General features: G+C 37.9%; 1 protein-coding gene across 4 annotated transcripts in view; it reads left to right on the top strand.

The window, feature by feature from the left end:
- Positions 1-14,017, top strand: part of ARMH3 (armadillo like helical domain containing 3) — a 172,901-nt gene that overhangs the window by 12,513 nt on the left and 146,371 nt on the right. For all 4 annotated transcript variants that reach the window (XM_006053135.3, XM_044935204.1, XM_044935205.1 and 1 more), the window contains exons 2-9: positions 499-611; positions 1,708-1,764; positions 1,874-2,020; positions 3,927-4,034; positions 7,230-7,322; positions 8,039-8,113; positions 8,198-8,284; positions 13,247-13,303. In XM_006053135.3, coding sequence (XP_006053197.1) covers positions 510-611; positions 1,708-1,764; positions 1,874-2,020; positions 3,927-4,034; positions 7,230-7,322; positions 8,039-8,113; positions 8,198-8,284; positions 13,247-13,303 — 726 coding nt within the window. In that variant the 5' untranslated portion in view covers positions 499-509. The remainder of the gene's footprint in view (positions 1-498; positions 612-1,707; positions 1,765-1,873; positions 2,021-3,926; positions 4,035-7,229; positions 7,323-8,038; positions 8,114-8,197; positions 8,285-13,246; positions 13,304-14,017) is intronic.

Here is a 14,017-nt window from a genome sequence, read left to right as displayed (position 1 = left end):
TGATTTATGTGGCAGTGAAGGCCAAGTACTTTGCAGTGAGGAGGACCTACTTACTTTGGGGAAATCAATGGAGCACATCAGTCTGCAGCACACTTCCTGCCTTAATGGTCTTAAGCTCGATCAATACTTGAAATTTAACTTCACCATTAGTCTGTGGGCAGTGTGTGCTTTGCAGCCTTTCCTCCATCAACCTCAAATATATGACAAGACCTATTACAGATGGAGCTAGTTACACTTTCCTGCTTGGTTTTGGATCTTCTTTAAGTCTTATCCACTGGCATGTTTTAAGGATGTAAAATATGTTTTGCTATAGACCAAGTTATGATTTAAACCTTGAAATTACCTGGTCAGAGGAGGGGATGTTGGACAAATGCACAAAATCTATAGCATGGTTATTTATCATTTCTTCTTCCTAAAAAATTTCCCATCAAGAGGTATTTCAATAGCCTCTCCAACATCTTAGCATTTCTAGCACTAACTGTGGTTTTCTTTTCACAGATTCTCTCACCATGGCACAGGTAGAGAAACGAGGGGGTTTGCTCCGGAAATCTTCAGCCTCCAAAAAACCACTGAAGGAAAAAGTGGTGCTGATGTATGATGAGATCTTCATGGTAAGGCCTGGAGCTCTGACATTTTTCACAGATTGACTCCTTAGTTTCTTGTTCCAAAATGAGAATTAATCTCACCTCTGCCTGCTACTTTCTAGTTCTTCAGAGGGAAAAAGAGAACAACGGTGAGCGTAAGCTCTCTCATAGTAGAAATTATGATCATGTGTTAATTAACGTAGATTATGTTGTTCTTATAGATTGTTGCCTCTAGCTGGATAAAACAATTGAAAGAGGATGGCTCTTTCTGAATATATTTAAGAGTTGTCTTCCTTATGATTTGACTTAAGGACCTTTCTATCCTAGATGTCCCTTGAAGTTCCCTTTGGCCCTAGAATTCTATGGTCCAGATATTTTAAAAAGATGTACTGTTACATTCTGTCTCAAGTTGTTAGTGGATAGAACAATTGCTTAGTTAGATTGTCTCATCCTCCAACTCTATGAGATGACTAAGGAATTATTAGCAGTTAGATTGGGGATTTCTTTGGGTCTTCAGAACTGTATTGACCATGGTCTAGGCCGGTGTTGTAAAATATAACCTATCATGGAAGTTTAGAGTAATTAGATACCCTGCATATGTACTTAACTTCTGAAATCTTGGTCATAAGTAGTACATGTAAACGTGTAAAACATGTTATTCTTGTAAAAGGAGTTGCATATCTTGTGTAATTCTGTGGACTTTCTTTCCTAAAAGGAGAACAGTGATAATATTTACCCTACCTGGCTCACCGGGCTGTTGTATTTCATGTATGTGAATGGGCTTGAAAACTGTAAAACACCCATAAAAGTACAGTGGGGATGTATCAGAATATAACTAACTGGTTCTTCACTTCTCGTTAAGAAGAGGAAGATTTGAGGGAGATTCTTTGAGTTATTTAACTTCTGGTACAGGGAATATGTATCCATGTACAATGTCTTCCATTTGGGGAACCCCCCAAAAATTGTTCCCTGTTACAGCTGTTTGGAATGACCAAGCATTTTCAGAGTTAATTGTGAGAGGTAAGATTGACCCTATGAAAGACATGTAGTGACTCTTTCAAATGTGTTCTTAATGCTTTGGTGTTAGCTGGGTAAACTGAATCTACTTATCTTCTGGTTTCAGACAGAGGACCCTAGTAAGTGCAGTCCCAGGTTTTGGGAGGAGCTCTTCCTCATGAAGGTAAGACTTGGTGGCCTCTGTGGATTTTCCTGGTAACTGAGCTTGCCTTCACATATGTTCTAGGCGCTACACTAAAAATGTACTCAGGCCCTTATTGTTTCCATGTTAGGTGAATTTAGAATACCTGGAAGGCAAGTTGGAATCTCTTGATGGTGAGGAGTTAATGAAAATCAAGGACAATATTAATTGCTTATTTCAACACTGCATCCAGGCTCTGGGAGAGGAACATCCAATTCGAGTGGTTAATGCATTGCAGGTACATGGCTGGGAGACTGGGGAAGTCTTGTTTATAAACTGTAATACATCTATTGGAACTTGAGGAACCTAAAATTACCCTTAGGCTTGAGGCTTTTTTTCCCTTTATTTCTTTAACCAAACATCTATGCTATGTTTGATTTAGCTATCTTCCTGGTTAAGCAAATGGACACCTATAGTAGTAATCTTGTCCATTTGTATAATTTGATCTAATGCCAAGGTGGATTGTTTGACAGAATTTTTATTATTACTTGAAGGAAAGTAAAAGAGAGAAGAAACTCCAGAAAGGATGCTTAGTCTACAGCAAAAATCATAAGACTTTCCTAATTAAATATTGTTTTCTTATATAAACAGTATTTTCTCACTAGATCAAGAGTTCTTATTCTGAGGTTTCAGAAGGTCCTTGACTCCCTGTAGTTTTATGTAATATTTTATGTGTATATGTACATTATGTGTATATGTACATTTTTTTGGAGAGAGGGCTTTCATCAGATTCTCAAAAGGGTCGGTAACTCTAAAAACATTAAGAATCATTGTTCTTAATGCTAAGTGGCATTATCATGCGGAAGATTCATGAATAATTATTTCTTGAATTACTGTTATGCCTAACACTGAGCTGGTGGGATACATTATAGTCTTCTTGAGGGTAAAGACGGTTTTATTCAATACTTCGTTCCTGGTGTGTAGATCAGTGCCTGGCAGGTAGCATTCTAGAAGTAAATTTTTTTTGAAAGAATAAGGGGCAAAATTTCTAAAGTTTATAGTTTAGTAGCTCCAGTGTAGCCTAGATTGAGCTGAGTACCTAGGGTAGTGATTGACAAGCTTAGAATATGAAGAAGTCATGACAGTGTAAAGAATTTTATTGGAACTTTTGATAGATCGGGTTTTAAGTTTCTAACTTACAAGTTGGGCAGATCAGTTTGTGAGCTCCAATTTTCTCATTTGTAGAATGTAGAAATTATCTTTTGAGCTGATGCCCCAGAAAGAAGGACCATGTTTATCCTGTATCTCTCTTAACTTTTGGACAGTAAATTCTATATTTGGAGCATCATAGTTGTCAGGACCTCTTCATTGCAAATTGAAATGAAAGTTGGAAATTGTACTTCCTGTAATTACAGTGACTTGCTGTGGGGGCATGAATTGTAAACTTTTTAGTTCAGTGGAAATATATTGACATTAAGTCACTTGGTGAACCATAGAATTATAGTACGTATTGTAATAATTGATATTTATTGAGCTTTAACAAAGTTAAGTTCCAGGCTATTCCAGGAATTTTAACACAGTTCCAAGGACTATTCTAAGTGCTTTACAGTATTAATTCACATAGTCTTCACATCATCCTTATGAGATTAATGCTATTATTATCCCATTGTATAGATGAGAAAAATGAAGCACTGAAAAGTTAACTGATTTGTCCAGGCTCACACAGTTAGTAAGTAGTGGATGGGGATTGTAATGAATTTTTAGGATTTGAATTGATCAGTTGTTATCATACAGGGTCTTCTATAGTTATTAAAAATAATTACTAAAGATGATAAGCTATTATGTAAATTCTAAAATTGATTTTAAATAAGGGAAAGCTCTATCAACCCTATGATTCAAGCTCAAAAACGGTTTCTTATTTTTGAAAATCACCTTCCAATCTTTGTCTGCAGTGTTATTTTTAAAAAGAGGATGGCCAGAAAAGAATAAAAAAGATGACAGTTTTAGATGCTGTTTGTCTTTTAATTTCTAGATTTTGCACATATTAAGACCCCGACTGCATTCTGGAGCTCAGAGCATAGAGCAGTTGATTGTCAGCTATATGAGGAGAAGGTTCTGAGGTTGTAGTGTGAGGCTACTGATCCAATGCCCTTCGCATTTTGAGACTTTCTTTCTAGAAAGAATTCTTTCTCTCATCTCTGCAGACCTTGTGTGCGCTCATTCGAGGAGTCCATCAAAAGAATAAGTCTACCTCTGGGTTTGACATTATCAACATGCTGATGGGCTTTGACAAGGCGGAGCTGTGCATGAAGGTGAGGCATAAGCTGCAGATGTGCCTGTGGGTGTCTGCTTCTGACAGCTGTTGAGGAATACCATCTGCAGACAGTTAAAATGTTCTAGACGTTTAACTCAGATAGACATAGATGATTGGCCTTGAATTTGGATATTTTTACAGATTTGGTTTATCCTTTAATAAAGGAAAATTTGAAATTCAGATTTGTATTGAGGCTTCCTTTCCATGTAGGATAAAGACTGAGCAGCTTGTGATTTACATCATGATCATACATTCTTAAAAGCATGTAAGAATTTAAATAGAAAGTAACAAATTAATACACAAGGATACTTTAGTTCTAAACTTTTAAGTTTTCTTATTTAACACAATGACTTTATCAGAATTTTCATTTCTACTGTTTGATGCCTTTTGAGAAATAGTGTTATCAGTATGTAATTCACATGTCATACAGTTCATCCTTTTATGGTGTATAACCAATAGTTTTTAGTATATTCATGGAGTTGCACAACCATCACCACTGTTAATTCAGAACATTTTCATCACCCCAAAAAGAAAACATGTGCCCATTATCAGTCATTCCCTATTTTTTCTTCTCTGCAGCCTCTGGCAACCATTAATATGTTTTATATCTCGATAGGTTCACCTCGACTGTACTTTTCATATAAATGGAATCATATGTAGTCTTTTGTGTCTGGCTTCTTTCACTTAGCATAATGTTTTCAAGGTTCATCCATGTTGTAGCATGTACTTCATTCCTTTTTTTTGCTGCTTAGTATTCTTCTGTATGAAAGTATCATATTATTTTACTTATCCATTCGTCAGTTGATAGACATTTGAGATGTTTCAGCATTTTGGCTGCTATGAATAATGCTGCTATGAAGTGCATGTAAATGTGGACATATGTTTTTAATCCTCTTAGGTATATACCTAGGAGTAGAATTGCTGGATCATATGGTAATTCTATGCTTAACATTTTGAGGAGATTTCAAACTATTTATCAAAGTGGTGATATCATTTTACATTTTCCCCAGCAGTATGTATGTGTGTTTGTGTGTGTGTGAAATATCTATTCAAATTCTTTGCCCATTTGTAGGTTGAATTATTTGTCTTTTTATTGTTGATTTGTAAGACTTCTTTACATATTTTGGGTACACATCCCTTATCAGATATCTGATTTGTAATACTGTCACTATCTTGAATGAATGTTGTTCACATGAACTTTGAAGAACTCGTATTCTCTCATTCACTAAATTTAAAATAAAGAAATCTCTATGTGAAAGAATGGGGTTCCCTAGTGGCTCAGATGGTAAAGAATCCACCTGCAACCTGGAAGACCTGGGTTTGATCCCTGGGTTGGGAAGATCCTCTGGAGGAGGGCTTGGCAACCCACTCCAGTGTTTTTGCCTGGAGAATCCCCATGGATGGAGGAGCCTGGCGGGCTACAGAGAGTAGTCTTTGTGACCCTGACTCACAAAGAGTCAGACACAACTGAGTGACTAAGCACAGCACAACACATGCAAAAGAATCCTTATAGTGAATAGGTTATTTTTAAAAAGTTATGAATATGCAATTAGTGTACAAAGATTTAGTACCTGGAGTCTTTTTTTTTTTTTTGGCCATACTGCATGGCATATGGGATCTTAGTGCCTTGTCTAGGGATTGAACCTTTGTCTTCTACATTGGAAGTGTGGAGTCTTAACCACTGAACTGCCAGGAAATTCCCTGCCTTCATTCTTTTGACAAACATTTATTAGGCTCCTGTGTGCCAGGCACTGGGGTACAGGCAAATCCGACATGGCAACCATCCTCAGAAAACTGTTAGATTAGTCTTCATTTTTCTCCCTTCCTCCAGACCTAACATCTTTAAATCTGTCATCCACACTGACAACAGAGTGATGTATCTTAACACTCAAATCTTGGTTAAAACCCTTCATTAGTTTCCTATCACTGAAAGGGTAAAGACCAAACTTCCTTATTAGCCTTATATAACTTTTGTGATCTTCTTTCTATTTATTTCTCAAATTGCATCTCTCATCACTATGCCTCACCCTTCCATAATAACAAACTGCTTGTATTCCAGCTGTACACCCAGGACCGTTTTCATTCCTTGAGTGTTTTTTTTTTTCTTTTTTTTTTTCTTTCTTTCCCTTGTGTGTTTGATCATGCTGATGTCTGTTTAGAATTCCTTTCCTCCTGAAGTTTTAATTAATTCCTACTGATTTTGCAAAGTACAACCTGTCCTTTAAGAGTCCTGAAACAGATAACATCACAGCTAATTCCTTTCCTCCATATGTATATCTGTCATAGTAATCATTAAGTTAAAACTGTTTACTTATTTTTCTGTCCTATTAGACTAAAAATGCCTTGAGAGCAAAGGTCATTGTCTTATTTTTTAATTTTCTTTGAAAACACAAAATTTGGCACATAGAATCTACATATTTGTTGAATTGAAGTGGCTTATTTTGAATATTCACTCAACCTTCCAGCATGCTAAATCTGTATTCTCCATTCATTTTCCTATGTAAAAAATTTCTTTTTTTCTTCTTTCTGTTGTAGTATCTAAGGGTTTCATCTTTTGACTATATTTGGTATGACAGCTGGTTGTTAGTACAAGTGATAAGCTCTAATCACTTCGTTAGTAGACTTGACCAGGATTAATATGGGTCAACTTTGTTGGATAGTGCACGTGGCCAGTGAATAGCTAGTAGTGATATTATCTTTGTTATTTGTTCAGTGTGCCTGCATCAAGTGATATGCTTTCTTTATCAGATAATGAAACATACTTAACTATTTTTATTAACCTTTAACTTAACCATTTGTTTTTAAAAATTTATTTAATAGAATTTCATTTTATTTAGGTTATTATTTATTTTTAATTTGTAAATATATTATTTAATCATTATTAATCTTTGAAAAGTTTACCTCATTCTTAAAGGTTTGTATGAGGGTGATAGGCTGCAAACATTCATTTGGTAGAATAGTGAATTCTTTATTATTATGTGCAGTTGTACTAAAGCATTTTCCTCAAAATAGCTAGACTTAGAAGTCTTCCTTTTCTTCATCTAATCGTGCAAGGCCTAGGCCTCAGGCAATGATATGGTTGCTTCATTTAACGTTACTCACTTTACCCTGTGTAACATAACCCAGAGTATGGCAAAGACATGGTGGAAATGTTATTTGTTATGGTTTAATACTTAATGGGTCTCTTTCTCAGAATCTCATGGAGAGTTTGGATTCATTGCTTTGTGCAGAAGGTTCTGAAAGTCTGAAGAGCTTATGTTTGAAACTTCTCCTCTGCTTAGTGACAGTAAGTGACCCATCTATATGTTTCTTTGTCAAGGGTGAGAATCAACAGCAGGGGCAAATTTGAACTCTTGAGCCCAAAGTTAGAAAGAAAAAGAGAAATATCTTTACTGGGCCTTTACATCACTCGGCTGTGTTTGTGTAGAAGGAAGTTAGTTGTATGGTCTTCTGCTTCCTAAAAGTTGCTCATTGGAGAAACTGATGACATTTTAAACCTGTACCAGTCCTGGAGAAGTACTCTCTTCTGTATTGCCCTTCTCATCAGGTCTCATTTGGAAATAATTTTTGTGATTCTGAATATTTTTATTTGTTCTGACCTTGATTTTATACCTGGAAGCTGGACGGTACCGTCTAGGATGTTAATAATTAATTTCAGGTGGTTTCCTTTCCCTTCAATCTCGTGAAGACTTGTGGATCATAAAGTATTTCCTGTGCATTTGGGAAATGAAACCTAAGAAAATTAGGCAAATGCTTGTGTGAGGGTATAAGAGAAACAATGAGAAGGTCAAAAATTTAGGAAGTTTTAATTTGCTAACTTGTTACCCTTCTAGTGTCTTGTCTCTTCAGGCTCTGGTGGCTTTGGGGATGCTTATGAAAGATCTACTAAATATTTAGTAGAATGTTTTAACATTTCTGTTTGTCTTAGATACTAGGTGAGGAGATACACCTGAGATATCAGTGTCTTAGTATAGACTTTAAATAGCCTTTTATTGTATTCAGGTGACAGATAACATCAGCCAGAACACTATCTTGGAATATGTAATGATCAACAGCATATTTGAAGCAATTTTACAGGTAGGTCAGTTCCCTTGTTACCTTTTTCTTTTTTGGATAAATTGCTTCCCCAAGCACTCTCACTGTTGGTGGTTCTGGTTACAGATACTCTCCCACCCGCCAAGTCGTAGGGAACATGGGTATGATGCTGTCGTCCTCTTGGCTTTGCTAGTGAACTATAGAAAATATGAGGTGAGTCTCTTAATGGACAGCTGCTGTTTTTCTATAATCTTCCTAAATGTGACAACTCCTAGTAATTTTGTTTAATGTAGAAGACATTTTCTTGGTAAATGGTATATAGATTAATTTTGATAAATTAAATTCTAAAAGTCCTATGTTAGACTCCTGAGGTAGAGGTTATAGCTGTTTAAAGGAATCCTGTGGTGTAACTTCCAATAAAGTGAGTAAATCTTTCTTAATGTAGTGGTTCCCAAACCCAGCTTATCATTAGAATTACCAGGAATTTTTTTTAAAAAGATGTTTCTGGGTCATACTCTTTATTATTTATTTGTTTAGCCATACTGTATGGCATGCAGGATCTTAGTTCCCCGACCAGGAATCAAACCCATGCCCCCACCCAGTGGAAGTGCAGAGTCTTAACCACTGGTCCACCAGGGGAGTTCTGGGGCCTTACTCTTTGCACACCAAATCAGAATCTCTTAGGGGATGGGACCTGGGTATCTTTTTTTAAAGATCTCCTATTGAATGTGATGCTCAGGGGATTGCGAACCACTGACCTAATGCATCTATTTTGAAATATTCAACTTATATATTAGTTTTCCATAATGCACTCAGGCCACTTGTATAAATATCACTGTTGGTCTGGGGACTCTTTGATTTTGATGGAAGTTGAAGACAGAGCCTTATCCATATTAATTTTGGAGTTCTTTTTGCCATTGAATTAGGGACGGATTTATAGGTTTTGAGATGAAGAGCTGAACTCAAAGATTTACACTTGGGTTGGTCATTTACTTGATTCCCCTCAAAAGGCAGAATATGCTGAAAAGAAAGGGGACCATTTAGGGAAGGCCAGAGCCTCATTGGGGGTTGCTTTGCAGGAGCAGGGAGTACTTGGTACTGGGTCCTGGACACTAGGACTACTTTACTGAGGCCAGAAATCAGAAGCTACATTGAGGCAACTTGACTTTCTTTCTTTAATAAGTAGCAATACTATGCGGAGAAGACAATGGCACCCCACTCCAGTACTCTTGCCTGGAAAATCCCGTGGACGGAGGAGCCTGGTAGGCTACAGTCCATGAGGTCGCTAAGAGTTGGATACGACTGAGCGACTTCACTTTCACTTTTCACTTTCATGCATTGGAGAAGGAAATGGCAACCCATTCCAGTGTTCTTGCCTGGAGAATCCCAGGGACGGGGGAGCCTGGTGGGCTGCCATCTATGGGGTCACACAGAGTCGGACACGACTGAAGCGACTTTGCAGCAGCAGCAGCAATACTATGATATTTTCATTCCCTGGTGGCTCAGAGGGTAAAGTGTCTGCCTTCAATGCGGAAGACCTGGGTTCAATCCCTGGGTGGGGAAGATCCCCTGGAGAAGGAAATGGCAACCCCCTCCATTATTCTTGCCTGGAAAACCCCATGGGTGGAGAAGCCTGGTGGGCTACAGTCCATGGAGTCACAAAGAGTCAGACATGACTGAGCGACTTCACTTTCACCTTCTTTCAATACTATGACAAATGGGCCAACTGTAGGGAATATTTTCATTTTTGAGCTTCTGGATCTTCACTTAGTGATTTTTGATATGATTACTTGCCATTTAAAAGTGATGGGTAACATAAAATATGGAGCTTATTCTTACAAAGAGGGATATGAAAGAAGGGATTCCGTGAGAAAGGAATACTTAAAGAGGGACTGGAATATGGAGCAATGTTAATGTTTTATAAACTCCAGGAGCTGATTGTTTTCTTTGTCTCAGAGGAACTGATGAATGGTGTACGGAGCTACTAATAAATAAGTAATTTATCACCAACACCTGTTTTGCTGGTGATCTGGAAGGGCCAGCACGGTAGCCATTTTGATCTCTGTCATGTGTAATTGCCTCTAGGGCCTTATTACAACAGCAAGAAAAATAGCTGAGGAAAAATGCTGAAGGTAGTTAAAGAGAGTTGAGTTATGTGTGATATTAAAGCACCATCATCAGTAATGAATATTTTCAGAACATTCTGCTGGATGCAGGCCACTCTGAGACAGTGGCTTGGCTTCTCTGAATGTGAACAGAACCCTGGTTCAGCCCAGTAAGACTTTCTGAAATGTCAGCTTGAAAAATTGGACATGGCCATGGAGCTGGAGAAAATCATATTTCTAGAGTGAGGTATGCATCTCTGGTCTGTCAGAAACCCCAGAAGAATTAATATAGTAGGTGAGGGCAAGCTGGTAGGCATAATTTATCTGGGCTTTGCAGCTTTTGATATAAGTCACTCACCAGAAACCATTAAGGAAACCTGGTGACCATGGAGCAGGAACGTTTTTGACAGGAGTGTGAGGAATTTCCAGATGAACACAGCAAAACCGAAAGCTGGAGAAGTTTTATGCAAAATACAAGAGGGTGTGCTTGGGAGAACAACATTTTAGTTACCAGCACATTTGGTCCCATGACCAATGGGGTAAGTTGTAACCTTTCCAGAAAGGTGCAGAGGGTGCCAGAGAGGCTCCGTGTCCAGCTAAACACAGAGAAAACAAATTAGGTGTTGAACTTAAGGAATGAGAGTAGTTCTTCCTCACTTCATTTTAGTCACTTAATCTTAAGAGATTAGAAGATCAGGTTGGGAGGGGAAAGATCTAGGGAAGAGCAATGAAATTTTTTAAGTATGGTTTCAGTTCAGTTCAGTCGCTCAGTCTTGTCCGACTCTTTGCGACCCATGAATCGCCGCACGCCAGGCCTCCCTGTCCATCACCAACTCCCGGAGTTCACTCAGACTCACGTCCATCGAGTCAGAGATGCCATCCAGCCATCTCATCCTCTGTCGTCCCCGTCTCCTCCCGCCTCCAATCCCTCCCAGCATCAGAGTCTTTTCCAATGAGTTCTTAGAATCAACTCTAAGTATGGTTTAGATCAAATAAATGCTGGACTCTATTAGAGTGATTCTGTGAAGTTTGTAATTCTGACTTGCTGATGAAAAGTAGATTGTCTTGAGTTTTAAAACATGACCAGCAGAATAGGTATATAGTGTTAAGGAAAATCAGTGTCTGCTGGGATAGAAATTTTCACAGCTTTAAGATCTTGGCCTTCTGGGTTGGTTAAGTCTTCTGAAATGAAGTGACTCAGCCCCCAACTGCTGCCCTGAAGATGATGTTTCCTAGATATTACAAAATTGTTTATTATGTCTGGTTTTAAATTATTCTTTCTCTTTTTTCCTTACAGAGCTTGTTTTGAATGTGATAAAAATGTCAGGAGAAAAAATATAGCTACCAATAATTGAGCACTTATTATATGCCAGATACTGTGCTGAGGATTTAACTTGATTTAAATTTCATAGCAGCCCCAAGGAAGGAAATATTATTCCCCACTTTACAGATGAAAAAAATTGAGCTTAGGTTTATTAACGTGCCTACCTTATCACAATTAATAACTGGAGGAGCTGCAAGTTAAACCCTTGATTTTTGCCACCTTGCCTCTTTTCCTCAACAGTTGCTAATGCAATGGTTGTTTGGTAATATCTTGGTAATCTTGTCTTGGTAATCAATGTCTTGGTAATCAGGTGGTCCTTATTAGTACCTGAGACAGTCTACTTTTGGGAAGGTGAGTAAGTAGGAGTTTCAAAAATTGTGCCAAGAGACAGTTGCCTGCTTCTTCTACTGTTGATCTCATCATGATGGCATCTCCAGGTCAGCCCGCTGCTGATTTTCATTTCCAAGGATCTGCTTGCTTTGGATCTTATCTGAAGTCTGTTGCATCAGCATTGTTGTTAGAGGAAGAAGCATTGAGAGCCCTTATCTGTTAGATCAAGTAATGAATGGAGTGGGTTTTACCTCCTTGAATTGGGTTGTAGAAAACCTTATAAACATTTGGCTGTTAAAAAAAGCAAAGCTTCTCTTTCTCTATTCCCAACTGACATTAGAAAGATGACCTCAGGAACTTGATTAATAAAGTCTGAGGAGATGGGGGTTAGCCTTTTAGTTGGATTTCCAAGTTTCTCAGTAATGTGTTTTCTTGGTTGCTGTAAAAGCTGTTAATCTAAGAACTATTGTTCTAGCTTTTCTTGGGTTAGAGTTCGTGCCTGAGCTGTAGAGGGTCTTTCCTCACATACCATGTGGGGGATGTTTTCAAGGTGAGCAGGTCATTGGTTCTCATCCCACCGGTAGGATATGGCCCAGTTGCTTCATGAGTTTAAATATATGTCCATTTCCATATGCTACCCAGCTGAGATTGAATCTGGAAAAACTCAAGAAATCTTCCACTGCTTTAAATGATGGGACAATCATTAAATCCCAGTGTCCTGACCAGATTGTAGTTTGGGTAATTACATCTTTCTTTTCAGTTCCCCTGCAGTGTTATTTGGGTATTGGATCCATAAATGGCCTCTCTGGCTGTTAAGCAGCTGCCACTTTCCACCCCCAAGGTAGCTTTGTTTTACGGGTGGGTGAATCAGTCCTTGGATATTGTCTGTGGAATGGTTAGGGAGCCTTTGGAATGAGAGTATAAGTTAGCAACTTATAAATTTGTGCCTTATATCAGGGGAGCTTTTATGCCCCCCAAATGACAGCTGTCCCTTTGGACTCAGTAAATTATTGTCAGGATAGGACAAAGTGAGTGTTGTGGAGTGTTCACTTACTTCTAGAAAGAAGAGGGAAAAATGAGAGAAGAGGCAGACATAGGCCTGAGCTAATTCAGCCTAGAGGAAAATGCAGATAGAGTAGAATTGTGTGTGTGTGTGTGTGCATGTAAACATACACATGCTTGGAGTATGTGTGTGTGTGTCTGTCTGTCTCTCTCTGTGTGCTTGGCAAATGCCCATGCACACTGAGAGATTTACTGGAAATGGAGGAAGTGAGCTGGCAAGATAGTTGGGCATAGGTATTAGGAACATCACTCTAGAGAGAGCATCTTGGAAGGATTTTTGTTAAAACTTTGTTAAATAACTAATGGATTCTTAACTAGGTCACACTCACCTGGAGTCTCTTCTTTTGTTTACAGTCTGTGAATCCTTATATTGTGAAGCTGTCTATTGTGGATGATGAAGCCACTCTAAATGTGAGTATCTGGATTCTTGTGTTTTAATTACTTGCCTTTGTTGGCCTTACTTTAAGTGGATATTTAGAACCGAGAGTAGAAAACTATTGTGTTAATTTAATCTGGCTATAAAGAGGGAATAGGTATTTCTTTTTAGAACATTGTGCTGCTATCTGCGGTTTTCTATTTTCTCATCATGGAAGGAAGGTTTGAGGGGATATTTGCTTGCTAATTATGATGAAATGGTCAGTTATACTTCATGTTCTAGCATGCTGAGTTTGATTATCCTACAGAGTCAAGTGACATTTCTAAGAGTAAGATTTAGATGGTATGTCAAATCACTTTAAATATCTTACAGTTATACCTCAATAAAACTAAAAATTAAAAAAAAAAGGCTTAGATGACTAAATGTTGGGAGATTTCTTGTAGAACTAGTCAGATTATATTTACAGCCTAACTTGGTGAAGCTGAACTGTGGAGGATGATATAATATCTGGTACATATATCCTTGGAGGTTTGGAAAATAAAACTTGATCTCTCAATATAGGGAGGAAGAAGATGACCAGGTATCTGGTTTTATTCTCTTTCCATCTGCCCTCTTTGTTCTTCTAATTTCTCTTATGAAGAAAAAAAAAGCACACATGATTCATTCTTGTGGCCTTAATTGATCTTTGTGATATGCTTAGCAGGTTCTAGGGGGAAGGTTGATAAGTTACTTTAATATTTATTGGATGC

This window comes from Bubalus bubalis, chromosome 23, assembly GCF_019923935.1.
Source record: "Bubalus bubalis isolate 160015118507 breed Murrah chromosome 23, NDDB_SH_1, whole genome shotgun sequence".
In the NCBI taxonomy this organism is placed as follows: Eukaryota; Metazoa; Chordata; class Mammalia; order Artiodactyla; family Bovidae; genus Bubalus; species Bubalus bubalis.
The sequence above is the reverse complement of the archived record's forward strand: the minus strand, read 5'-3'. Positions and strand labels throughout refer to the sequence as shown.